The 25,732-nt window shown below is 39.1% G+C and overlaps 4 protein-coding genes across 5 annotated transcripts; 2 read left to right on the forward strand and 2 right to left on the reverse strand.

Annotated features, from left to right (window-relative positions):
• Positions 1–9: 9 nt before the first annotated feature.
• On the reverse strand, positions 10–4,761 carry LOC5515191. 2 transcript variants are annotated; one of them, XM_001635315.3, is made up of 4 exons: positions 2,744–4,761; positions 2,044–2,139; positions 1,677–1,776; positions 10–1,003 (listed from the first exon to the last, which is right to left on the reverse strand). In XM_001635315.3, the coding sequence occupies exons 1-4, from the start codon at positions 2,813–2,815 to the stop codon at positions 459–461; spliced, it is 813 nt and encodes a 270-aa protein (XP_001635365.1). In that variant the 5' UTR covers positions 2,816–4,761; the 3' UTR covers positions 10–458. The 2 variants fall into 2 exon arrangements, with proteins under 2 accessions (XP_001635365.1, XP_032240824.1); XM_032384933.2 differs by lacking the exon at positions 2,744–4,761 and adding an exon at positions 2,425–2,607.
• Positions 4,762–9,241: 4,480 nt separating this feature from the next.
• Positions 9,242–10,740, forward strand: LOC5515194 (transcription factor HES-1-A). Its single transcript, XM_001635276.3, has 4 exons — positions 9,242–9,407; positions 9,514–9,609; positions 9,766–9,859; positions 10,103–10,740. The coding sequence occupies exons 1-4, from the start codon at positions 9,345–9,347 to the stop codon at positions 10,489–10,491; spliced, it is 642 nt and encodes a 213-aa protein (XP_001635326.1). The 5' UTR covers positions 9,242–9,344; the 3' UTR covers positions 10,492–10,740.
• Positions 10,741–11,999: 1,259 nt separating this feature from the next.
• Positions 12,000–14,821, reverse strand: LOC5515198 (transcription cofactor HES-6). Its single transcript, XM_001635316.3, has 4 exons — positions 13,688–14,821; positions 13,314–13,409; positions 12,781–12,868; positions 12,000–12,536 (listed from the first exon to the last, which is right to left on the reverse strand). Exons 1-4 carry the CDS (start codon positions 13,748–13,750, stop codon positions 12,148–12,150), a joined length of 636 nt encoding a protein of 211 aa, XP_001635366.1. The 5' UTR covers positions 13,751–14,821; the 3' UTR covers positions 12,000–12,147.
• Positions 14,822–19,150: 4,329 nt separating this feature from the next.
• On the forward strand, positions 19,151–21,526 carry LOC5515184 (transcription factor HES-1). Its single transcript, XM_001635277.3, has 4 exons — positions 19,151–19,482; positions 19,617–19,712; positions 19,833–19,926; positions 20,741–21,526. The coding sequence occupies exons 1-4, from the start codon at positions 19,414–19,416 to the stop codon at positions 21,214–21,216; spliced, it is 735 nt and encodes a 244-aa protein (XP_001635327.2). The 5' UTR covers positions 19,151–19,413; the 3' UTR covers positions 21,217–21,526.
• Positions 21,527–25,732: the final 4,206 nt, after the last annotated feature.

The raw sequence follows: 25,732 nt of genomic DNA on the forward strand, positions 1-25,732 counted from the left end.
AGACAAAAATAGTAAAAAAAATCTCTTTTTATTTTAAATATTGTCCTCTAACCGTAAGTAATAAGGGGAATACATTATTTTCAAGTGATCAAGATTGCAACGCTAAAATAATACTGGGATCAAAACCCCTTACACACTATAGAACAATTGATGTGATGACTTGAAGATGGAGTCGGAAGTATTTATTGTAGCGCCTCTTTCTACAAACCCCTAAAAATCCATTTGTAATAGAAAATCTTTCTCGCAGACTCCCAGAAAATACCTGAAGCTAAAAAAATACGACGAACCGATCCCTTTCGTTCAGATCTCTCAGATCTCGGCATGGGCAGAACCTCCCCTCGCCCTCATGTGTCCCATACCCTCAGAAAATTACCGAGAGATCTTATATTATGAATATGATCACGTCCAGCAGTATTAATTTGATCACCGATCCCGAATGCCTCGTTACTATCCTATATTTAATGCCAAGGTCTCCACACAGGAGAGAAAAGTCGATATCGCGGCGGTAGTGCCACATCCGAGGGTCGTTGGCTCTGATCAAAGTTCTCCTTGTCTTCACTCAAGGTCATTCTACCGCGTATAAAACACTCCATTCCCGGCAGCCTCTTCTTCAGGGGCGACAAACTTTTCGCATTCCACTCTGTCGTGGAATTTTCGCTGATCGTTGCCAAAGGCGAGCCTGACAAGTCAGGGATGCGGACTATACTATTAGATGGAGGACAATGGGTCCCTATACTAACCATGGGTTGAGAAGCCTCTGCTGTGGATCTCTGGGGAGAAAAGTTTTGCTTGGTTTCCAACGAACAGATGGCCGATGGTGAGGAGGGTCCCGTGCGTGCGGGACTGCACTGAGTTGTGACGTCATCGTTGTTAGGGGACTTTAGGGTACTGTGGCGAGTCGGTACGTGTGCATCGGTTGCGTGATGCGAAGTCGTGGTGCCTTCGTGCGGCTCTGGTCTTGAGCTTTGTACCAGGCTCCGGCAGCGAAGAGGGAGAAAGAAGTCTAGAAAAAAAAGAAAGTTTTACATTAAATTTTCGAGAGAATGGAGGAGACATTTCCTTCCTTCAAGAAGGCCAATAACGCCGCCATTTATGTTCCCGCTTATGGGCAAGTCACACAGGCCATCCATTTCCATCGGCTAATTCAAGCGAGTAACCAAGATATTTTCAATCAAATATCGTTAATATATCTTTATCTAATATATCGTTATATTAACATATCAGACTTCATTCGTAGATCATTTTCAATGTTAAACAATAAAAGGAGAAGTTATTTTTTGTTTTCAATAAGCGCACAAGAGATTTAAAAACCACATTGAATGAAATTAGAAAAAATGACAAAAGATATCCATGGTCGGGGAAGATTCATCTAGAACTGAATTATGGCAGATACTTGATAATTGCACGGTCGGTTTTGCCTCGTTTTCAAGCAGCTCGTCCCAGGCCCATGGTCGGAGACCCAGTTTTCCTTACAAGCGCTCTTCAAGTGGACAGTAAGGTATCAGTTATCAGCGGATGGTCCATCGAGGTTGATCGCGTAGTAACCACCTTATTTGCTGAGGGGGCTGGAGTGCGTAGGTAAAGATAGCATAGTAATATAGTCTTACTTTGGACTTTGTTTTTGACGGTCTCCCCCACTTCCACGCGCATTTAAAAATGACCTATGTCGTACAGACCTGTGACATCTTGGCCATTGCTTTTCCTCTGCATTTTGCGAATGTAACTGACGGTCATCTCAAGGATGTCGGCCTTTTCCATGCGAGAGTATCGTGAAACCTGCCAAATGAGCAATACCACGTGTCGTCACGGGAGACGTCAATCAAATGACTACATATAGCGAATAAATGCGACTATGCTATCCAATTGATATCTTTGAGTCGACTTGAAGCCAATTTTTTTGTGGCAATAAAAGATTCGTCACAGTTTGACTAACAAACCCGACTTCAAAGTCTTAAAAAAATAGTAAAGAGTGACGGTGGCGGTTGTGCTTTAACATATCGCTTTCATGAAGGAGAGTGAATTATGAAATTGATGGATACTTACGTCTTGGCCCAGAGCGCTAAGAACTAAAAACTTCAGCTCCTTTAGACTGCTGTTAATTCTTTCTCTTCGCAGTCGCTCGGTGATCGGCTTCATAATCTGCAATTAGAAGAAAAAGAACTATTAACAAAGGCAAATCAAGCAATGTGGTGAAATTTGAATTATCGTTTTGCTGCTTTTAATAACTCAATAAACCTCTATGCTAATTTGTTAATCCCCGGGAAGAAATACAAAAATAATTCAATTTAGTTTTTCAATGAGAAAACGCATTAGAATTATACTTTTGCTCACACGAAATCCTTTCAATAATAAACTGATGTCAGGGCTAAATTTGTCTTTTTGTTATGAATTGTACCGTATCCTACAGACTTGTATATAGCTTACGTATTGTGACGGAGTCTTGAGAATCCTGGTCTAGTTGTATACTTGTATACGATTCAAACAGGCGGATTTACATAAAGTCCATAAATGAACATCCGACTAGACGAAACGTAAAACACGTCAAATCACTCATTTGACACAAGTTATTAATGAGACAGCTTGACAAAAATTGTCAAGAAACAATTTGTAGACTTTAGATGTCATCATTTAGGCTTAGCTTGATAGAACTGTCTAAATTGTCCCTATAAGTGTTATATAGACTAGTCAGTCTACTGGTGGAAATGATAGTCACATGCCGAACAAGTGTAATTTGTCTGCCTACCCTTCGTCTCTTGACTTTGGGAAAGCTACCCACACAGCACTCATCCAAATGTCTGTGTTTTTCCTGCGCCATTTTTCCGCTTCTCCAGGGAGCTACGTCCGTTGGTTGTTCACTCGCAATGTGGGGGGTGCAGTTACTTTTATCTTGTATAAGTAAACCGTTTCTTGTCGCCTCAATTAATATGGCAGGTTATTAAAAATTACAAGTAACCGGCATAGTCAATATTCACTCGAGATCCCGGCTGTTGATTGGTTAAAGTTGAATGAGCGCGTTATACAATGTAAACTATCGCGCGCATATGAATAGTAGGCCATTTTAATGTCAATGCGTGCCTATAGGCCTTAATACTAAGCTTTTTGTTTTCGCGCAAATCAAAATGTAAAGTGTATTAAAATCGGCTTGTGTGGTTATTGTGCTAAGAGTTATTGACCCACGGCGGTGCGAAGGAATTTATCGTTGGAGAATGAATAACGCATGGATTATATGACACTTGGGATACATAACGGTTGGATTCCGTTATATTTCGGCTGACTAGAGTGCGCTAAGGCACGTGTCTAAAACAGTTCTTGTGCACGGCAGGGATTCTTATCAACAACCGTGTACGCTTTGTTCAAGGCTTACGACCAACACTTGCGCACGCTGCCATGCCACGACTTGAACAATAGGCAGCGAAATCTTCCCACGGTCTAAAACCCTTGCAGAATGCATGACAATGAAGCGAATTCTCGCTTGCTGTGGGGTCTATGGCTAGCCCACCCATTTAAGCTACCAACTCAAGGACCTTGTTCGTAATTTAGCCAGCACGACAGATAAATTCAGTGATGGTCTAATAGGATGTAAGCTGTTGAGCTTTTCCTTACTAATGCTGTGTTTACACTTGAGTAAAGGTTGAGTAATTTACCCAACCTAGGTTAGATTTGAAGTGTGTGTGAACACGCTCGAAATAGCCACTTATGTGCCGGCAATTACAAAGGATCCGAAACCTAGGTTCGGTTGAGCTCAACCATTCCAGGAGGCATGGTTGAGCTTACTCAACCGAGGTTACAGGCAAATCTGTTGACAGTTCTTGTCAGCTATCGCTTTCCGATGTCAGTCATTTCTCAAATAGTGTTTACTCAATAGTCATGAGATTACCACATGTTTTCTAGATTTGCGCATTTTGCTGGACATTTTACACAATACTTTACAACAAACTTGTTTTGAAGTCAAGGGACTGCGAATCCCTAACGTACTAGCACAAAAAAAAACTCAACGAAAACGACAAACATAAGAGAAAACATCAGGCAAGGTGCTAAAAGATCATCTTGAATTATAGTGAATCTCAAGCAGAAGCCACCACAGAATAACAAGAACGGCCAGAAAAATCACAATAATCGCAGCAGCAATTTGACCTCAGAATTCAAATTGACAACACCGGCGCTGTTCCAGCTGAATGATCAACCGAGGTTAAGTTTTCAAGTGTAAACGCATTTCTCCTAACCGGGGTTCAGTTAACCACAAACTGAACCTAGGTTGACGCTCAAGTGTAAACACAGCATATGTTGATACAAGGGCACAGTTATCGTATTAAGAGATTTAGGAATTAGTAGGATTTATTGTGAATTATTGTCTCAATTTGTGGTCGCTGTCCCGTGAAGCACCGGACCTGGTAGAGCAAACAGAGGCAAACCGCGCCGACAAGTGAAGGGGCGATAAAGCATATTTTGACAATCTCCTTTACTAATAGTACTACATGAGATTGTTATTATCAACAGACAAATGACATTTGTGACGCTTTTAGGTGCCCACTGTGACAATTTGAACGATCTACATAGAAAAAACAATACTTAAACATAATTCCATTGATGATCAAATAACTTTTAACTGAATCATGACAATCGTGAATGTCTCCTATACAAGATGGGAGAGTAGGGCTGGTAGAGAATCTTTATTTAAGCTCCTTTATAGTTCTTTTGTTTCTTTTATTGTTCATTTGTTTTCTTTCTTCTTTAGTAGCAACATTATAAAAAGAATGACAGAAAACATATCCACAAAAATCCTGTAAAGTTTTGCATGTTTGAGGAAATAAAATTAAGGTGCTGATTTGTTGTCTTGAATTTACTGAAATACCAATTTTCTACTTTTAGTAAAGCGATATGCAATAAAGGTAAGAGCCTTTAACTTGAGATCTCCCTTGAGATCTTAAAACAAGTCTACGAGAATCGAACCGATAATAAAACACCGGTTATTTAGTTTTGCGAAAATTGGAACTACGTCTTTGATACCCAAAAACCAAGTCAAATTTGTGTCAACAACCAACTGTATTAATAGCCTTTCCCTCTTTTTATGAGAAAAAATCCGGATTTATAAGAATTTCTTGTAGCAGAAATGACATTATTTTCTGTATGAATTGCTTTGGGCTTTAAAAACTATTAACATGGCATACTGTATAAAATATAAACACAAATTATTGATTTATGATGTAATACACCTATACATCCTCTGCCATCACATATGGAAGTGGTTCAGACTAGTGGTTTGTTCAAGACTGGATCTAAGGATAGCTCTGTTGAGGTCCAGTAGAACCACCCCTTTAAGCAAAGTAATGTTTGATCACAGGGCCAGAAAATTGAGGGCTTAGTTTTGATTTTTTTCATAAATAATTGAGCCACCTTTGAGATATTCTGAATCCGTTGGCGTTAAAGACTTGTGATTTGTGTTTCAGACTTGTGATTTGTGTTAAAATACTAGTGATTTGTGTTTAAGACTTGAGATTTGTGTTTACCTTTTATACTCAAGGAGTACCAAACATTCTAGGCTTTATTCTTGAATTTGAAGGTGTTTTTTAAGACTTCATGTATGTATAGGATATATACATGTTATAAGGTTTTTAAATGAAAGAAAACAGCAAATAAAAAAATTGTTAACGTTAAATTAATTGATTATAAGGGGCAACCATAAGAGGATGGGGGCTGAGATTTGCTCAGCTTAACCAGAGTTAACAAGAGTTTACAGAGTTCGAGTTAACGGGGTATTTGTTTTAATCCAAGTTGAAGTTAGTATTATTATCTCCTTTTTCGTAACTCGTAAAGCTATTGTGTCATGGCAGCCAAATTGCAAACGCGCACCCTCAAAGATATCAGCGTAGGGGGAAAGCCCCCAAAGCCAAAAGGCCATCATTATACTAGTCCCCGCTACGCCTTCTGGTAAAAGCCATTTTAGGCCACTCTTCTAGACGTGGTTTTGTGAAGTATCCTAATCCCGTATCATGGCTGGCAATAAACGCGCCACCTCCACCAAGCGACGCATCAGTTGAAGCCCGAAAACAGAAAGGAAGATTTATACAACACCACTTTCAGGATCTACTATACAAAGCTACTTTATGTGCCTTTTACAGCGTACTGTGCTCAGTTGAGCTGCCGTTAATCACGGTGGGCTAGAAATCGCGCTGCTATGCGCGCCCCCTGCTGAGTGTACAAGCTGCAAGCGCCTGTCCACGTGGTAACGGTTCGAACGGCAATTGTAGGCAACGCTTCCACCTTCACGGACCACTATGCACGAACTACTTCGGCCTTACATAACATCATCTGCAAATAAGAGCCTATTTCTTTAATCGCGTTATACGAAGGCTTTTACAATCCTAGCAGTGTCTTGTCAAGTGCCAAACATTCAAGTTTTACAAGGACTTCTTGATGAAATAAAGCTCAGCCTGAAATTGTTGTGTTCTATGGTTTATCATAACGTGTAACATGAGTAACAGTTTTATCTACTACCTTTGGGTATTCCTAATAAGTTAACTTGTTAGGTCTTGTTAGGTTTAAGCAAGTACATTTTGAGGTTGTTTAAATAATTTTTTTGAAAAGGTCTGCTTTTCTAAAGGCAACCAATTACATTATAAGTCTTTTATAGTAATTACTTAAAGCAAATAAACATTGAGGGCTTTTTTGCAAAGATGCTTTTAAATTACAGAACAGAGAAAAATAGACAAAAAGAGGGCAAAAACCTAAAGTTTATTTTAGAACTGGATGAAGATACATTAAAGAGAGTTGTTGAAATAGATCAGTTCAAGTGTTTTTTAATCGAAACGTGGTTCATAAGATAAATGCTGGAATTTTGTATTTCTCTAATAGCTTTTATCTTTCTTTTCTTAGTCTTCAGCCTACTTTTATTTTTATTCTAAAGTTTATGAAAATAAATAATTCTATCTATACCAACTGTATTCCCCAGTTATTGAAAGTTAAATTATGGAAGCAATTATCAGTTTTTTTACCAATTCAATCGACAAAACAGCAGCTGCAACGAATTAGCGAACCATGACGTCACCATATTGCCGACAGAACTCATTATTCCGCTCGAGCGAGCACGTGACCTTATTAGCATGCATACGCGTGGCTCATAACAGCACACGCATTGGCATGGCAGCTAGTCGTTAATCAAAAGGCTGTCGGCGAAAACATTCCGCGACTCCTAAGCAATTTGTACCAAGCCTTTCTAATACAGTAATATCTTTTTTTGCAAGTTTTTAGAGCGTACTGTCGCTTCCACAAATGTAATCTCGAAGCAATAAATTCCAGTAGTATTTGTTGCTGTCAGGAAATATGAAAAAGGCACAATTCTATGATATCATTTATAACAAAAAAGACAAACGAGCAATCCAGAGCGTGGTAATTCAGATTCTTACTCTACTCCTCTGAGCGTTCATTGCAGTGATACAAAGGACCTGTCGCAAATACACTTATACGTTAATATCAGCAAGCTCCCTTTTCTGTATGGATACCGGATTTCATCTTCCGGCACTCAAGAACAAGAAATTATCCAATGTTGAAATTCCCTAGAAAAATCTTTATGATGCTCAAAAATATGTATATTTTGTTTAATATACAATTATTCTGTCAAGGAAAAAGCTCCATTCGAATTTTCCCACGGTAAATAATAGAAACAGCATGCAGTAGGTAGAGCACTCAGCTTTGGAGGTCACGGTTTCCGATTCAGCACTGCTACAGCATCTTTTTGAAAATAGATCCAAGCAAAGATCAAGGACTCTTATCGTGTGATCTGAGGGACGCCAAAACAAGCATGCAATTGCAATATCCATATGCATAGGCGTCTGTTGACATGGACACGACAACATCGGCATAGCTGGGCTTGCATACTTGCACGCGGCATTAGTAGGCGAAGCATGACGGCAATAGACGCTAACTCAAAATAGACGCTGGCAAACAGGAAAAATGCAATTTGTGCCAATTTTACTGACAACATCTACAAACTATGCCGACAACGGCATTCAGGCGGCGACAGACCGCAATCTTTGGTGCCCGGTAGTATCTAAAACGAGTCCATCTTTGATCATTCGATAACCTCGTTGACTGGAAATAAAACTTGAAAAATCGAAACCGCAATAGACCATGTATGTTCAGAAAGTAAACCGCATAAAGATAATTTTGCAAAACTTATTTTGCAAAACATCTAACAAAAACGTTTTTATATATAATTGCCATGAAATAGCCAAACAAGGTCTTTCTCTAGTAAACAGAGATGAATGGAATCTAACTGATAATGCATCTCTTATCTGAAGGGCATCCTCAGTGGTTTCGGATGCAATTAAGTCTGGCACGAGGCAAAATTATCGCGTATTTAACTTATCACTGAGTACCCTTGCCTTTATGCTCACAATATTCTATCTTGTAAAAAAAGTTGTCTATGTTAAGAAAATAAGTAGGCGTTTTTTTATAAAGTTAAAAAATCATAATTCAGTGACCTATCAATAGTTTTGCTAAGTTCATGAAACTCTCGAGTATGCCCTCGTAAACCTTCTTCACACATCTTTTCAAAGAAACTCGGGGTGTTAATCATTTCACGGGGGATGTCGTTTTAAAACTATTTTTCGTTCCGTGGGAATTTTTCCCAAACTATTGTTATTGTAATGTAGGTTCCAAAATGGTGACTTGATTTGAAAGACAGTACGAGCAGGCAAACAATAGCAGCCTATGCAAGAATAGAAGTATGTCGCACGTGGATTTCTAAAGCGAATGTAATACGCTATTGATTTGACCAATGTTAAAATACTTAAAAGACTTATTTATCTAAGAAGTCTAAAGAAACAAACGAGTTTCACTAAAAGTTGTAACCCTAATTTCAAAAAAACATCTATTTTTTCATCTTATAGAAAAATATTCCCCAAAATTTGAAAACTACGTTTTCTTTCGTGCTTTGTTTTAATGTTTGGAAGTACAAGATGTTGTTCCATAAAGACTTGAAGTCAGCCGAGAAGCTATTCAGCCAATCAGAGAGCGGGGGTCTCACGCTCTTCACGCGCCGGTGAAGACGCCAAGACAATCGAGTTTACGTTGATCGTGCGACTCCAGCGTGTCGACCAATCACAGCAAAGGGTTCCCACGGTTGAGGCATTGTTCTACCTCAGGTTATTGTTTCACGGGTTCGCCTAGACAGGTGTTTATAAATAAGATGTATTTGTGCTGACACACGACCCTGGTATTTTCCCACGATAAGAGCATATAAATAGCTGTCCCTCTTCACAGCTCGCTTATTCAACACAAACTCTCAACACGTGAACATCACAGTAAGATTCTAAAAAAAATCAATCGGCAAAATATCATCAAACATGGCCGTTGACTGCATCGATAGCTCGGATTACGTGAGCAAAATATTATCGGACAGGAGAAAGGTGAGATGTTATAATAAATGAATCTAATCAGTAAAACGGTAAAGCCAAACTGTGCGTGTGATTTTTATATTCTCATACTCATAAAATGTTCATCTTTTAATAATAGGCAAAGAAACCAATGATGGAAAAACTGCGAAGAGCAAGAATTAATGACAGCTTGAACGAACTTAAAGTCCTTGTGCTGGAACTTCTAAATAAAGATGTAAGTAAAGTTTGTTTTGGTAATACGGGCTAGATAATAAGTGAACCGAAATGACAGGCAACAGCGGCGAAAATGAACTTCTAGTTAATTATTTAGCACGTAACAAGATTAATTTACTATAATTTGTTTAATTAAATCGTGATTGTTTTTACTTAGGCTTCAAGATATTCGAAAATGGAGAAAGCTGATATCCTAGAGATGACAGTCGGCTACCTTCGAGCCGCCCAGAGGATAGAGAAGCGAACTCAAGGTAATTAGACTTGTTTTGTGCTTTAAAAACCTCACGATTAGAAACTGAAGATTATTTTAAGTGTTTAAGACAAAGTAAATACCTTCATTCGTACAAATCATTATCCAATAAGTAGGATCGTTACAAAAATATATTTCGGGGGTGGCCTTGAAATTATTTCTTTTTTATTTCATTTGGTTCTTGAAGTGTCATGTTTAACGAAGAATTCGATATTAACCTTCTGTTTCTTGATTTTGTTTTTAGGTTCTACACCACCCTCTGATTTCCGTGCTGGATTCAACGCATGCGCAGTAGAAGTATCGAATCGTCTCTCTCCTGCGGATGCGAATACTGATAACCTACGAGAAACACTGCTCTCCCACCTTGTCACAGGTTGCCATGGGAACACCACTCCTCAGTCGCAGACCCTGGTAGCTCCGAGCTTTTCCTCCGGCACCATGTGGGTTCCATACCCCTCTCCGCCACCCTCACCCATCAACCAATCATCGAGCTTCGTCAACGCCGCCTTGCGCGAGGTTTCACGACCGCTGTCCCCTGTGAGCCCGTGCAGCAGATCGCCGGCGCAGACGACTATCGTCAGCACAACGCGAAAAACAACAGAAAGGAGAACCGCACTGTGGCGCCCATGGTGAAACCTTCAATAACTCTGTCACGGAAATAATCAAAGACAATGAAATCAAAGACTTGTGACAATTTATTTTCTTAGCTGAATGCCGGAAGTTCTTTTTTGTACATAAAAAGCAAATCAAAGCTGCAAAGCCGCCGAAAATGTAAATAGGTTATATTTTGACAAAAACATTTTTATCAGATACAAATTTTTATGTCAATATTTGCTGCAAAGCAGAAACAATCAGAGAGCGAGATAAAAAATGAAGAAATTACATGGTCTCTGTTGTCATACTGTTGCTATTTGTCCCCGATCACCGTGAAGAGCTTACCTTTTTTTACAAATAAAAACCTAACAAAAAATCGCCAATTACATACGTTACAAAAGTAAAACGCCCATAAAAAAAACCTTATAAAAGAACTCTCTAAAAAAGAAACAACCACTACAAAATAGATTAAGCAATAAAAGTTAATACCTCGAGCCCAAAAGAGAGTCTAAAGCAGTCAGGGGGCCCAGTCAGCACTTCCTTATCTCGAGCTAAAAATATACAAACAGTGGGCATTGCGCAACATTGCAGATTTCTCGGGACGAAAAAAAACAAAAACAGTTGCATTTTATGACTTGGCTACCACAGGTATCCCAGCAATAAATAGATTAGTGCGAATAAAAGCAAATCCAGGTTTGCAAAACTGCAATTTACTTGTTTCTGTGTCCATGTCTATTCACTTCTTTCCGAGACCAGAATTTAATCCAGTTACCCATGGAAGCACATTGCCGGCTACGACACATGGATTCTCAAAGTGCAACCTTTATTTTAAATAGGTGTGTTAGAAAAAGTCCAACAACCTGAGCACACAATTACAAACAGCAAAGACTAGCCGCCAATGGCTAGCAGAATAACCTTTGAATTTTACCACAGGAGACCCGAGATAAAAAAAGGGAGAAAAATTAAGCGACACAAAAGGCTGAGCACGGCATAGCTAAGGACTGAGTATTTTGATATCTGACCGTCCTAAACCAGAAAATGTAACCAAAAATTGTCGTTTTTGCCAAACTCAGTCACTTCCATATAAAGAAACTAATATATTCCTTATTTGGAAAAAACTGCAGGATTCTCGCCTGCCACAGGTGCTTACTAAACTTTGTGAATTGTAATCAGAAAAGAAACATTATGGTATGCTGCGTGACCATCTTTAGTAAATGGAGAAGGTCTCTCACAAGGAACTAAGATTCCTCGGTACCAGACCCCCAAAACGACAACGTTTTCTTCGTATACCCCAAAACCTCGAGAAAGCCAAATATATTTAGAAAGAAAAAAAAAAGTGATGGGGGAAATCACAAAAAAAAAATACGAACTCCTCATCGGATACATGAAAGTTGAATAAAAAAACAATCTTCTGACTAATGCATGGAAACCAAATTCCTGATTCTGTACACCCTAATTATCGAGTTATAAACAGAGAGGGTGACATGAGAGGGTGTATGCTTACTTTTCCGTTATTTTGTACGTACAAAGCCACGACGCAAAACGTGTAAAATGCCACCATTTATTCTGTCAAAATTATATTTCATTTATGTTATTTACAATGACTTTTGATAGCTATTATTATTATTATTTTATACATCGGTCAACTTAGCTAACATAATACTCTCGAATAGATTATAACTTGTTACGATGAAGTCACCAAGGCCGCCAAATCTGGTTGACTTCATTTTCCATCGCTTTGGTTCTATCTTTGAAGGGTTTCCTTTCCATCGAATGCGATATTCTCGGCGATAGCTCCGTTTTTCTGGAAGACACTGGTTGTCTACTCGATGGTGTAGGACTTGATAGCGGTATTTCGCACAAGCCGCTGATCGGCGTTAAGTGGGGTTCTGACTTCAGGGGAGTGTAGCACAGTCGCTTGGACGCTGGTAGTTGTTTCTGCATGTTTTCCATCTCTTCTACGGGGCTAGAGAAGTTGAAACTTTCTAACTTTCTCTTCCTTGACTCTTTATTAGGTGTATTTTCATCATTCTCTGATGACTGTTCTTCGCATTGATCAAAGACGGGAAGATTGAACGAATATTCTGAAAAAAAAAACTGAATTTATTATTGATTAAAAGTGTCTTTAGACTCAAGTTTGCTGTGTTCGAAATCTAGAAAACACCATAGCAATTAATAGAAACAAATTGTCTATCAAAGTATTTTTTAAGTAGTTGTCTATTTTTAGACAGCGTATTTAGCAGTTTTTGGGAAGTTCTACTTGATTCGTAGAGAGTTTGTAGTCATGTTTCTATCATGTATATCAAATATGCTCTCCAATAATCTGACCTTGTTTCCCGGCATCTGCGAGTTGTGTCTGCAAAATCTTGAGATATTCCACGGAAAACTCCAAAATTGCCGCGTGTTCTAACTTCACCTGAAGTAAAATAAAACATAGTTTTCAAACTATAAAAAAAATCCTTAGAATTGTTGTTACAATACTCATAAAGACATGTGAGTCAACACCTAGTCAGAAAGAAACCGAAAACGTCATGAAATCAACATCTAAATAACCGCCTTTTACACGAAGCACGTCTGACAAAAAAGGCAATCTGGGATTCTGCCAACCTACACAAATGATATACAGGCTTTTCTATTTTGAGCACTTTTAAAAATATAATCCAAAAATGTAATGTTTTTTTTTTACTAAACATCTAGACATCTTAAGATTTTTTAGCTTACAGAAATTTCGCAAAATATTATTTTACCGAATTTGACGCATAAGATTAGAGTTTTTGGTGAAATTGTATACCACTTGAAACATGTTCCCTTCCCCGTCAATTACAGGTATAACATGGATAAAAAAATAATTGAATACTCACGTTTTGGTACGAGGGCCCAAGAACTGTTAGCTTTAACTCTTCTAAAGACTTGTTGATTCGAGTTCTGCGTTGCCTCTCTGCATACGACTTTGTTGCCTAAAAAAAAACACAATATGAATAAGAGAGAAAACAGGACAGTACATGAGCAGCTTGGCGAACAGGAGGGGGACCGATAATTAAACTCAGATTTTATTAAATTTAAAAAAACAAGTACTCTAGTACGCAAGAGGGATTACTTTACGCGCTTAGCAATCCTTAGTAAAATGAGTGTACTCCTTTCCGCACTAGAGGCAAATTGCCTAGGCGCTGGTAAAATGTTTTTAAAAAGCGGACTAGACTATCGCAAGGGGAAGCGCGGTCAAAGTAATAAGTACCTTTTGCTTTCTCCTTTTCAAGTCATCCATGTGCGGGGTGAAAGTCGCAGGGTTTTTCATCATTCGGGACAAGATGCTGTCGCGATGCTGATGAGCTTAAGATGTAATTACTCGAGCAAGCTTTCTTTATATACCCATCCGGTGACAAGACAGCGAATTCTTTAGCAAACGCCCCAATTATTTGATCACTAGTCCAAATGAAAACACCTGCGTGCGAACAAAAGATGTGCCGCGTACAGATTTCAAGTGTGAGACGCGGCAATTGAGTAGCTCGACCTCATTACGCATAAATGCGGTAAATTCAAACTGGAGAAAGGGCCCGAATTTCTTACATATCAATCGTTTTAAGTAATCACTTTACGAGTTACAGTAACAAAACCGTGGCCGGCTTGTGCTTGAACTTTTATCGATGAGGCCGCGTGGAATAATAAATTCCCGCCAAAATTCTAATGAGGCTACGCTATACTAAAAATATGCTAACTTTTAACTTTAATCTTAAACAAAGAAACAAGATAAAGAATAAAGGAACCACATTATTGGGAAAAGTTTTTTTTTACTTTCACAGAGTGTTTTTTATTTCTGAGATCTATTATAGGAAAAATGTTTTTCAGTGATTCAAATAGCGCGCGAATGTTTGCGAATGTTTTGGTTTGGCCGTAATCAGGCGAGTCGGGTCAATTACGGCTCATGCAAACGACACGTGCGTAAACTTGTTGTCATATCCAAAGTGCCAATTATCCACAAGAGTCGAGATTGTCTTATTCAAACACGCCGTAATCCCAATCATGCCAAGGTCTTCAAGTTTAAATTCTGACTCATTTTAAGGTTCGGGAGGATGATGGGCGACGAGCGAAAGTTAACCGCCAAAGCAAGGCGATGAAATGGATCTATGCCCGATCCATAACGGGCCATGTGTGTCGGCTTACCGTGTAGGTGTGAAAACACAAACACGAGCGGGAAATTCAAAACTTATGCTTTCATACAAAAATAGACATCTAATTAACCATAGTCTTGAGTCTAACAAAGGAAGTAGAGTTCGAATTTGGAAGACCATCTGGGCGGCAAATTTGAACGAAATGGGAAAGTTGACAGATGTGTTATTTCTTGTTCTCTTGAAAAGTTTAAGTTTATTCTCGTCTTCTCCAGGCAAACTGTCAAATATGACCAGCAATGAACCTATTTAATAAGAAGCTAGTTTATCTCTCAACAAAACTATAAGAAGGATATACTTAAAAAAACAACAATACTAACAGATAGACAAGCCATGAGTATGATTATAAACAGGGAAATTTATCTCAAAACAGGCTTTTATTCAGTTTTTAAGACAAGCGATGAGAATAACTACAAGGAATATTGTTTTTATTCAAGGAAAGGCGAGCGGATATTACATGGCGTGGGGGTAGCGTGAATTAGTTTAGTGTCCTTTGTGTACGTGTCCTGCGTGTGTACACAAACACGCTCTCGTATACCTAATAAAACATCAACGCCACAATAAAACTAGCTAATACAAAACACACAAACAAGCTGATAATCAATGAAATAGCGGATGTCGAAGACGTGTGCTTTCCCGGTACGGCGACATCCAGACTTATGTTCTGGCGAGCTGCCCCGGAGGGGGGGGGGGGGGGGACTAGAAGGGCGGTTCTGTAAACAACCGTTGGCTATCATATCTATATAATTGCAAGTCCCACGAGTCGTTAGAAAAACTACCAGGAAACACGGTACTATAGACCAATTAAGAGACCGGCGGTCTAATAACTGACGGCATAAGGTTTGACTATCCCTGTTTTGAACGGTTGGTGATTTTAGAATCACTTCCGAGCTCGAAAACTGTCAAAACCATGTGGAATAAGCAAAATAAACATCCAGATTTATTAAATTACCTTTGATCTTCAAGATAAAACAATATTGTGACATATCACATTGAGCGGATGGAAATGGATTGAAAACTGTTTTTTATATTAACCTTTTTTTATAAGAACGTCCAGCCTGATATGTCGCCAATTTTTAAAGAAATTGTTTAGGCTCAGATAACAGCAAAATATGTCTTGACGTGATTGCCCATTATCGTGTAAGCTAACCCGATATCTACCAACTAGATGTTTCTAATAGAAAGTGAATGCTCGGAGGACGGGAAGAACATGTTTCCATGACAGGCTAGGGGTTCTCGAAAAAGACCGCTGATCAGCATGATATCGAAATACAAATCAGCCGACTGGGAAGCCTGTGGCGTGGACACGGAAAATTGCATCCACTATATGAAACTCGCGCATGCGCTGAAACACCGCTGATCGATATGAAATCATTACACAAATCAGCCGACTGAGAAGCCTATGGTGTGTACAGACTATATGAAACTCGCGCATGCGCTTAAAAAACACTGATCAGCATAAAATCAAAATACAAATCAGCCGACTGGGAAACCTGCGGTGTAGACACGAAAAATCGCATACACTATTTAAAAACTCGCGCATGCGCTAAAAAGACCGCTGATCTGCATGAAATAAAAATACAAATCAACCGACGTGGAAGCCTGTGGTGTGGACACGAAAAATCATATGCTGCACTCCCTCCGAGCAATACGATAATTTTGAAGTCGCTCCGATTACTCGATCAAAACTCGAAATGATTTCTTTCTGTTGAAACCTGAAAAAAGACTCGAAAAATTATATATATTATTTGAAGTCTATTTTGGCTGCTTATTTTTGTACAAACACACATTAGGAACACTCGTCCTATCACTATGCAAGGGATTCAGATGCGGGCCCTAAGCCGACGAAACACCCGAAAGGCGATTTTATACAGAATCCTAATAGTCAAATTCTTTCGCACGCTATCAGTGGTCAAAACAGAGTGAGTTTTTTTGTTGAATTCAATAGTTGACAAGTGGAATTTAATGAAAGCACAGGTGTACCACGAAATTTTTCCCAACGCGAATCATATCCTTCAAAAATAAGCTGAGAAAATCAAAGTTCTCATAAAACTAATTTTTGTATGGATGAATCAATTTGTTTAGAAAGAAACTTTCGCCCTGAGAATTAGTCTGAATTTGCCAGAAGTTGAAAAACTTTTGTTCGAACTTTCTAAGCCTTTGACTCTTGAGTAGACGCTCACAATTATTTATTTTTTTCACCCGAAGTATCCCTATGTGGAATAGTCTACCAAACATAGTAGTCAAGGCTAAAGATCTTACGGCCTTTAAGGCAGGCCTTTAGCTGGCCACTCCATTGCAACATTAGCCTCGCTAAATGCAATTACATCATTTAAAGATTTAAATCTTTAAATGGTCTTTAAAAAGATTAAAGTAGGACATAAACAGGACCAAAAGTCAAAACACCGAGATGACTGCTCTTGCCGCAGAAAAGAGAAAAACATGAATGGAAAAACAATCGTTAAGTACTGTATGTTTTAAACGAAACCTTACAGATTTGGTAGATAAATATCCAGCTATTAATTGTACCATCGAAAATAAGAATTCCTCCATCAAACCGTTGTCCCTTTTTCTTGACAACAAAATGGGTTCAACTTTCTGTACGTGATAGATTGCATCACAGGGTTACCATCCTCTCGTTGTTACCATCAGAATTATTTCCCGTAAATGATCTATTATAAATTATCTATTACAAAATAAAGGTCGAATTTAATTTCATAAAGTTGTCCTTGATGTCAATAAATCGTAAAAAAATCGCAAAATAAATAAAACGGGAAATAATTCTGATGATAAAAGAGGGAGGATGGTAGGCCTGTGATTGCATGTAAAAACATTGCTCGCGTCTCATTGGCTGGTAAAATAACAACTACAACTATGGCTTCTTCGTCAACTAAAAATAGCGCATAAGAATCGCTTCAACCCGAAAAAGAATTTGACCAATATTAAAAAGAATCTTGCCAATATTAAAAAGAAAAAAAAAGATTTTGATTGAAAAAGTAGATTAATGCTCGCGCATTCGTTTTTTTTTTTTTTTAATGTTCTCGGTTAAGGACCGCATCACAGATTCCGGCTACTTCCAGCATGTTTCTTGGTACTCACAGGCCGCTCTCGCAAGTGTCCGACATCGACCATACGGTGACGGAAAACTGAAAGTAAACATGATGCTAAAAGTATTAGATTTTTAAAACATTCCACCCTAAGTAAATAAATAAAAAATATAGGAGCGCACAACAAACAAAAAAAGCACGGAAAAGAATTGTGTCATTTTGTCGTCATGGGCGGAAGGGACAGGTAAACACTTCGCTTTGAAATACTTTCATAATTCCAAAAACCATCCGGTGGTCTCAAGCCGAATAGAAATAACTACTCATCCCAAAGACCATTCGGTGGTCTCAAGCCGAACAGTAATAACTACTCATCCCAAAGACCATTCGGTGGTCTCAAGCCAAACAGAAATAACTACTCATCCCAAAGACCATTCGGTGGTCTCAAGCTATGTAAACGAATAGAAATAACTATGTAAGCACTAGACATTCCACTCAAAGTAAATAAGTATAGAGAGAATGCATAACAAACGGCGAAAACACGTTGTTATATCACTCACATTGTGGAATTCCAACTTCTTGGGAGCAAAAGACAGGTTGACACTTCGCTATAAAATACTTTTATAACTTTTTACCAAGGTACTCGTGTAAATGATAAACAAACAAACAACTAAACTCATTTATTGTGGCACAATGTGCACTGAATAGCTGTCGCGAGATGGAACAATTTAGCTAAAAATGACAGAACCGAATGAACGATAAAAATAAAAAGATGTCCTTGGCAGCGTTTGATTTCTAGTTTACGGTGAATCCTTAGGGCTGAGTCAGCAGGACAGTTGTGTCGGCGTGTCAGCGTGCTAACACCACTAAACAGAGCCCTGTGTACAGAACAATGTACAAAAGCAATAACGAGAAGGCAAATCACTAGTCCAAACACAACCGAGAATTCTTTTTAGAAAATGTCATTTTGACTGCTCGGTTGCGATATTACGCGTGCAAAGCGATATGAGCTCGAGGTGATGACGACAAGCTATCAGCCAAGGTATCTGTGAAGTCAGTATTGTTATCACTACGGCCTGCAGGCAAATACCATCACTCGCAGGCTGAACAAAGCTATTTACGAGGCAGTCGCGCTCGCGGAAGGATACCAGGCGCACGATCATGGACGCAGCTCACAGACGTGGCGCGCGAGACAATCAGTAACAAGAGAGTTGACATTGTGTGTCTGTGTGGTGGAGCGTGCGAGCCCTTCGTTGCGGTTTTCTAGGGTGGGATCTTCTGGTCATTGCTTGAGTCGGCCTATTCTGTCAACACTAGTGTTGGAGAGAATGCAGTCTCACGACTAATTAATTATACCTCTCCGCAAGAGCCCCCAAACCAATCAGTACTCCCTGTTCTCACGACCTCTTCTACCCACTAAAGATAAAGCCCTGTCAGTGACTACTCGACCTTGTAACCCCGCTCTTGGATTAGCCAATCAGCGTGGACCATTCCCACGCTCCAAGCGAGCTGGATCGCTGTTGACGGTTGGTCTCCTTGCATGATAATAGGTGTTTGTAAATAACTCCAAGATGACACACGACTCAGAGTTGGTTCCCACGGTATGGACTATAAAAAGACTTTTCGGCACACGACTCCTGACAGCAAGACCCGTGTGCAAGCGTGTCTTTGGACCAGTCTACAGCATCGGGCCTTCTTAAGAACGCACGACAATTCCACTCCGATTGCATTTTTACATTTTCTCGGGAAAAATGGAATTGGATGTGCTGAAAAAACAGAACGACAGTAATAAAACAAGTCTTAAAATGGATAACAAAAAGGTAAAACAAGTCGAGAAAATTGTGGTCATTTTTCGCTCGTATGTTTTGGTTTTGCAGAGAACTCCGGCTGAGTAAATTTGCAGGTACTCAAACATTTATAGCGTGCTGAATGAGTAAAATGTTTTTTATTCCAGTCTAAAAAGCCGCAAATGGAGAAACTTAGAAGAGCAAGGATAAACGACAGTCTAAACGAGTTAAAATCACTCGTCCTCGAGGCAATGAAGAAAGACGTGAGTTCTTGCTTAGCACAGCAGTTTTTGCTTGACACTCTAATCTACGCAAAATCCCTCGGCAAACTCTACCTTCGAAAGGACAGTAGCAAATTGACTTTGGTTTATATTATCTTCTAGGCCTCAAGATACTCGAAAATGGAGAAAGCTGATATTTTGGAAATGACAGTAAAATATCTTCGTTCGGCCCCGGAAAAACAGTCGAAGATTTCAGGTGAGCCATACTAGAGGGTGTTCTGAAAGATACGCGCGGGGTTTTTTAGTTGTTTTTCTAGGATATTTTACGATATTTTTATTTCTTTTCCTGCACTTGAATGGGTTTTTACGCGCCACATTCCCGCCAGAATGCCATGGAAACGCCAATCAGCCGGGTGCCTGACGCGCGGAGCAATAGCTCAGCGGAGAGAGGATTATTTGAGTTAGCACTAAACAATACTTTAGTTCATTATTCCTCTGATAATCCCTTATTCAGGAACACAAAACATAGATGATGCAGCTCTAATGGGCCGTTTACCGACCCACGGCTTCCTACTAACGAGATAATTTGAAAAAAGTTCAATACTTCAAACGGGCTTGTTGAAAACTAATTTGGAATGTGCGATTTTGAGTGAACTGAAATCACCAAACAAACTTGCCACTTCTACTCTATTTATCCCTAAACAGCCAAGACAAACTCACGAAGGCGATATGTGAGAAGTGTGGGAACCCACTAGCCTCACCAGCTCGCATTTCTCAGATATGACATTCTAATTGCATTTCTGGGCCCTCATCCTCGGGGTCAGAGCGATGAGGTAATAACACAGAGCTTCTTTATCGCGCCCAGATTAACCATGGGGTTATCACTGATTCACTTTAAAATTTTAATAAAAATAAACCACTATCTTTAAAAGCACTTCACAATTCTCTCGGGCGAATTCTAGCGCTGGGAGTGCTATTTTTGAAATTGAATTATCTGGCGGGGTGTTGCGATAGTGTGCAGGTTTGGCGGGTCTGTATCTCAATACGTTTTTTTTCCCTCTCTAATTCAGATCCGACGTCGCTGGCGAAGTACCGCGCCGGGTATAACGAATGTGCGGCGGAAGTGACCCGATTCCTCTTGTCCTCGGAAAACGTCTCGGACCAGCTAAGAACTCAATTGCTCTCTCATCTCGCGTCTCGGTGTTACACGCAGCAAATACCAAACCTCGCGTGGGCTCCACGAGCGCCTACCAACACCATGGCGCATTCAGTCTTGCACCCGACTCCAGGCAAGGTTAGCGGCTTTTCCACCGCATTTGGCCCGCCTTCAAATGTCGTTAGTTTTTCCGCCAACCTTCCATCGCCGCCGTCTTCGCCGCTTAACCAACAGGATTCAGGACTTCTTAGATTAACGGGAGCTTCACAGGTGTTGCTCAGTAATGGGATTCCTGCCGTTATTGTACCGAACGATTCGTTACATTTGCTGCCTTTGACTTGGCAGAACTCTCTGGCGCCTTACGACTCTTCTGTGTGGAGACCGTGGTAAAGACTACACACGCCCGCCATGCTCAGTGTTTTCTATGAAAACGTTTGCATTTTTACACGAATTCCAAAATGTGCATTTAGTTTTATCTAGAAATAGGGGTTTATCGCCAATTTGCAGATACTTAGGTTGCATTGTTTGTTTTAGAACAGATTGTGTAACAGTGAGCGTGCTGAGTGATTTTCACACGGACCTTTTGGGTCTTTTACATTACAAGATCCCGGAAAACTGGATAGCTCTATTCACGTGGAATAAATATATAAATATTGTAAAAAATTATGTGAATACTTTAAATAAATACGGTTGCACTGGCTGCAATAAAGATTTTTTTTCCAAATCAAAATCTGACGACTACACCGACTGTTTGCAGAGTTTTGCATGACGCGTGGACACGCCTTACGTAGCTGAGATAAAATGTTTATCTTGATTATTTGCTCTGCGCTTTTCAGGACCCAAGCGTCGCATGCCATGTAGCGGAATGCATAAATAGCATTACAGCATCTATTGTTTTTTACTCACTTTGAAGGAATTTACTGCATCATTAGCGAGATAAAGGTTTCCCTCTTGTCGCTTACTTAGGTTCATCGCAAAAATAATGACCGTAGTTTAGCCTGAGAATGTCGATCGATGCACTTAAAAACCGAGCAATGATTTTTGCAATCACTGGCTCCGTTTTCCCTGAAGTATTTTTTCTTTACAATACAGATACTTCGAGAAGCTATTGCATTCATCAAACACAATGAGTTGCCGAAAACCCAATTGACGCTATTAGACTAATGTCAACAGCTTCCTACGCTTCTTTGTTTGGGTAGAAGTATGATTACGACTTTCTTGGTCCAACAGCACAAAATAGCCCATTCCATTGAACCGAGTAAGATTTAAGCACAATTAAAAACAAGCTTAAATAAATGATAACCTATACTAATAAACTTATAACAGAAAAGCTTTTTGCTCCCTTTTCGTACTCTCGCGTGAAATTTATGGATGTACCTGTCATTCTTATACATGCTATGGAAACATAAACGTCAAAACGTTAAAAAGATTTGTAGCACGTAAATGTTCTATCATCCCCCCCCCCCCCCCCCGTTTGTAGCTCGAAAAGCGAGCTGGGGTATGCCACTCTCGAACGCTTTCATTTTATCAAGTTATCCAGACGAAGGACGTCAATGCAAAAGTCAATGCAAAGGGGGCAGTTCAAACAGCAATGGAAGTATTAACATTCAAATCCGACAGTAGACAATAACACTGTTCAATAACTGCCGTAATAAGGCGCAATACCCGATTCAACGTAGTTAACGCGACTTGGGGGGCTAATTGTTAATCAGTCATAAGATTTCCGTCATTGGGCAAATACATGGCCAAGAAATACAAAAGAACATGGTAGACAAGACAGACAAAAAAAGTATGTGAATAGCGAGCGTGAAGCTATCATTTCAAAAAGGGAAACGCTAACAATCTTTGCAAACGTTAAGTATAAGTGTTTTTTGCATCTCGTTTTCAATAATTTTATCATTTAGAGGTCTTGAAAGATAGTAATGTTACAGTGAAACGAGTAGCTTATTGCTCTAGCAAAATACTGGGAGCAATTAAAAAGATTTGCCTGGAATCTCAAGCAGTCCCGACCAAGTGGCTTGAAAAATTCTTGCAAGCATAACACTAGACAGAATGTAATATTAGTGAATTCAATCACAAAGTTTTCCACAAATCATCCGATGAAAATGGAAGTTTTCTCATACTTGGTATTTTGCTAGGGTGACAAAATGCCAGCTGACAAAGTCTTTGGATATGCTTTAGGAGAGAGCCAGACACAGACACTTCGGAAATCTGGGATCTGAGTTTGATTGGTAGATGGCTATTAACATGGCTATTTGATAAAATCCAACTGATATGAGATTCGTTTTTTTTTCTACTTGCGTAACCAGAGCCGCCGGAGGTCTCATCAAAAATATTATATTTCCATCGGTTGATCTGGGAAAACTTTGTGAAACGTGCGATTGAATTCAGTAAAAAAAGCACAAGACTTTATTTTCAGGAGGTTACATTGAGATTTCTTTTTATAACAATAACAAAGGTGGGTTTGACAAGGGCAGTTAATGCCCAACCTTGGGCTTCTCTACGAATAATACATATGTGAAGGAAACAAATGATTTCTTTTTGAAAAAAATAAAATAAAAATAATAGAACAGGCGTTGGTCTAGTGTGGTTCTCACGGTCTTTGTCTGGATGAGAATCACATTAAACATCCGGATTCCTAATTTGTACTCAAGGAGAACTGATAATTTTTTTCATATATATTTTTTTCATCATTATCTTTATCAATATTTTTATTGTTAACCAAAGTTTCAGCAGGGTAGACCCTTCAAACAAAATATGGAATCAGTGAGAGTCTGCAACAGGCACTTCTTTGGAAAACAATAACTGTGTTTTACTCGATTGGTATGTGCGATATTCTGTTTTGTTTTCTGATAATCAACAAGTGCTCACTATACAACCAAAGAACCTGTTTCGGTCAAACATTTTCGAGACGCAGAGCAGCTGAGGACGGTTTGAGGAAATAAAATTCTAAAATATAAAGAAGAAAGGGCACTTTCAAGCTTGGGGATAACTTCTAACATCTTTTAGCGGAGGACGAGTTTCGAAAAATCGGACGAATTTTAGAATTCTTTGGGTTTATTGAATTCTGTGTATCTATCTTTGGCATCTAGTCTTGTGTTTTTGTTTTGTTACGGGAAACAAACAGGAAATGGATGGCGACGCATGTGCTGAATTCAGAGTGTGGAAGAGCCTTCAATAGCTCACTGACAATGAGCGAATGAGCCAAAACAGGAAACACAAGCTCTGATTCAAAATCTGAGGATCATAACTTATTTGGAAAATTTGGCTTTAAAGGCGATGTTTTTGATGATAAATAAATGACATGCTAAGAAATTTGAAAGTATGCTTTTGATATTCTCCCCGCCCACTACTCTGAAAGGGCTTTACGTCAAACGCACATCTTGAAGTAGAGTGGACTAACCTCGTGCGGCTTCGAGCACACCCTAGACGTCAATCAACTACGACACAAAACACTCTGTGTTCGGTAGAAAATAAGCTCTTGTCAGCCTAACCTTTGTTATTATTGTTTTAAACCTATATTGAAAGACAAATTATTTGAAGAAATTTCATAACAGCTATCTATCTGCTGATAATTCAAATCTCCAATGAAATATAATGTTCAAGCATAAATGTTATTTATTTATTTGTTACATTCAAACAAACCCCGAGCACCCCGAGATCGGTATGGTTGACAAGAAATTGAAACAAATGTTTGATTTGTCAAACCTATAAATCATAAACTTTTTTACTTCTTCGGACGTTATGAAATACGGGATGCAAGAATTTCTTAGCCACATACATGTAAATACAGCTAGATTTCTACGCGCTGCTATCGACTCGTGTTTAAAAGCTGTTACTCTCGTCTGCAGCTGTGCAGAATAAGTGACAGAATTGGCAAGGGCAGAGCGTGACGTCATGTACCATGACGTAATGTGTAAAATCGAGCGATGACTTTGAAAGGTTTATAGCACGAGTTTGGGTTTTTATGGCGAACCAATATTATCAGCAGTGGTGTGTTATTATACAGGCAATAAAAGTTTGAACAAAAACGCAAAATATACCCAACGTTTCTCATTTTGTCTTTAGTCCTTCAAAATGTGACAATTGCTTGATTCGACTGCGTGTAAAATCGAAAGAAAAAGTTTGTATAATCTACCGAAACTACGCTAAGAGCTCTTACACTTCCCCAACTCAAACTGGCATTAAGATGTCCTTGAAACTACATTTCTGTCCTCTCGAACTGTTTTTTTTAAATCGCCATTGAAGGCTTGTAAAAATAGATTTCCGCTGTTTATTCTCTTGAACTACCGCCACACGCTTTGAATTGTGTTAGACAAAGTCAGGGACATGTGAAAACACATTTCCTACATTCAACAGTCCATGCTTCTCGACCCAGTTTAAAAAGTGTTCGTTGCTAGTTTTATTCAAAACGATTAAATGCTCAACTCTGGCACAAGACCCGGGATATCGCATGCTCACAAGGGCGCGCCTAGGACCATGTAGGGGGCCTTCGGATGAACTCCTTACAAAGGTCTTTCAAGGTCTTTTAAAAGTAGTTTCAAAAGGAGAACAGCAATAATCAGCCAAGCTTTGTAATTAAAGATAAAGAAAATGAAAGCGAAAACAAAAACGCCAAATACATTCAAGCTTTCGTAACTTTTCTTTGGTCCTCCAAAGCGACAAAAACAGAACGGCTGTTTTCAGCCTCTGATCAAAGAGTAAAAGATACAAACGTACGGAACCTGGTTTAATTTTGCGTTTCAGTTTCCATTTCAAAAAAACACATACCAATAGATTCAATGGGTTTTCTAACTTGGCGATACACAGTTCATGGTAAAACCATTGTGAAATGCGACATTAGCTTTATTTGTTTTTCTTATTTATATGTTTGTAAAGGAAAACGATTTGCGAGCTCAGTAAAGCC

Source organism: Nematostella vectensis, chromosome 1, assembly GCF_932526225.1.
Source record: "Nematostella vectensis chromosome 1, jaNemVect1.1, whole genome shotgun sequence".
Taxonomy (NCBI): Eukaryota; Metazoa; Cnidaria; class Anthozoa; order Actiniaria; family Edwardsiidae; genus Nematostella; species Nematostella vectensis.

Excerpts from the sequence above, each read along its gene's own strand:
- LOC5515191 (XM_001635315.3), bottom strand. The coding sequence starts at position 2,815 with ATGGCGCAGGAAAAACACAGACATTTGGATGAGTGCTGTGTGGGTAGC. Across the intron at positions 1,777-2,043 it reads TTAGCGCTCTGGGCCAAGAC|GTTTCACGATACTCTCGCAT; the intron begins GTAAGTATCCAT and ends CTCATTTGGCAG. Across the intron at positions 1,004-1,676 it reads CAATGGCCAAGATGTCACAG|ACTTCTTTCTCCCTCTTCGC; the intron begins GTCTGTACGACA and ends TTTTTTTTCTAG.
- LOC5515194 (XM_001635276.3), top strand. The coding sequence starts at position 9,345 with ATGGCCGTTGACTGCATCGATAGCTCGGATTACGTGAGCAAAATATTA. Across the intron at positions 9,610-9,765 it reads TGGAACTTCTAAATAAAGAT|GCTTCAAGATATTCGAAAAT; the intron begins GTAAGTAAAGTT and ends GTTTTTACTTAG. Across the intron at positions 9,860-10,102 it reads GATAGAGAAGCGAACTCAAG|GTTCTACACCACCCTCTGAT; the intron begins GTAATTAGACTT and ends TTTTGTTTTTAG.
- LOC5515198 (XM_001635316.3), bottom strand. The coding sequence starts at position 13,750 with ATGATGAAAAACCCTGCGACTTTCACCCCGCACATGGATGACTTGAAA. Across the intron at positions 13,410-13,687 it reads TGAAAAGGAGAAAGCAAAAG|GCAACAAAGTCGTATGCAGA; the intron begins GTACTTATTACT and ends GTTTTTTTTTAG. Across the intron at positions 12,537-12,780 it reads CGCAGATGCCGGGAAACAAG|AATATTCGTTCAATCTTCCC; the intron begins GTCAGATTATTG and ends TTTTTTTTTCAG.
- LOC5515184 (XM_001635277.3), top strand. The coding sequence starts at position 19,414 with ATGGAATTGGATGTGCTGAAAAAACAGAACGACAGTAATAAAACAAGT. Across the intron at positions 19,483-19,616 it reads TTAAAATGGATAACAAAAAG|TCTAAAAAGCCGCAAATGGA; the intron begins GTAAAACAAGTC and ends TTTTTATTCCAG. Across the intron at positions 19,927-20,740 it reads AAAACAGTCGAAGATTTCAG|ATCCGACGTCGCTGGCGAAG; the intron begins GTGAGCCATACT and ends TCTCTAATTCAG.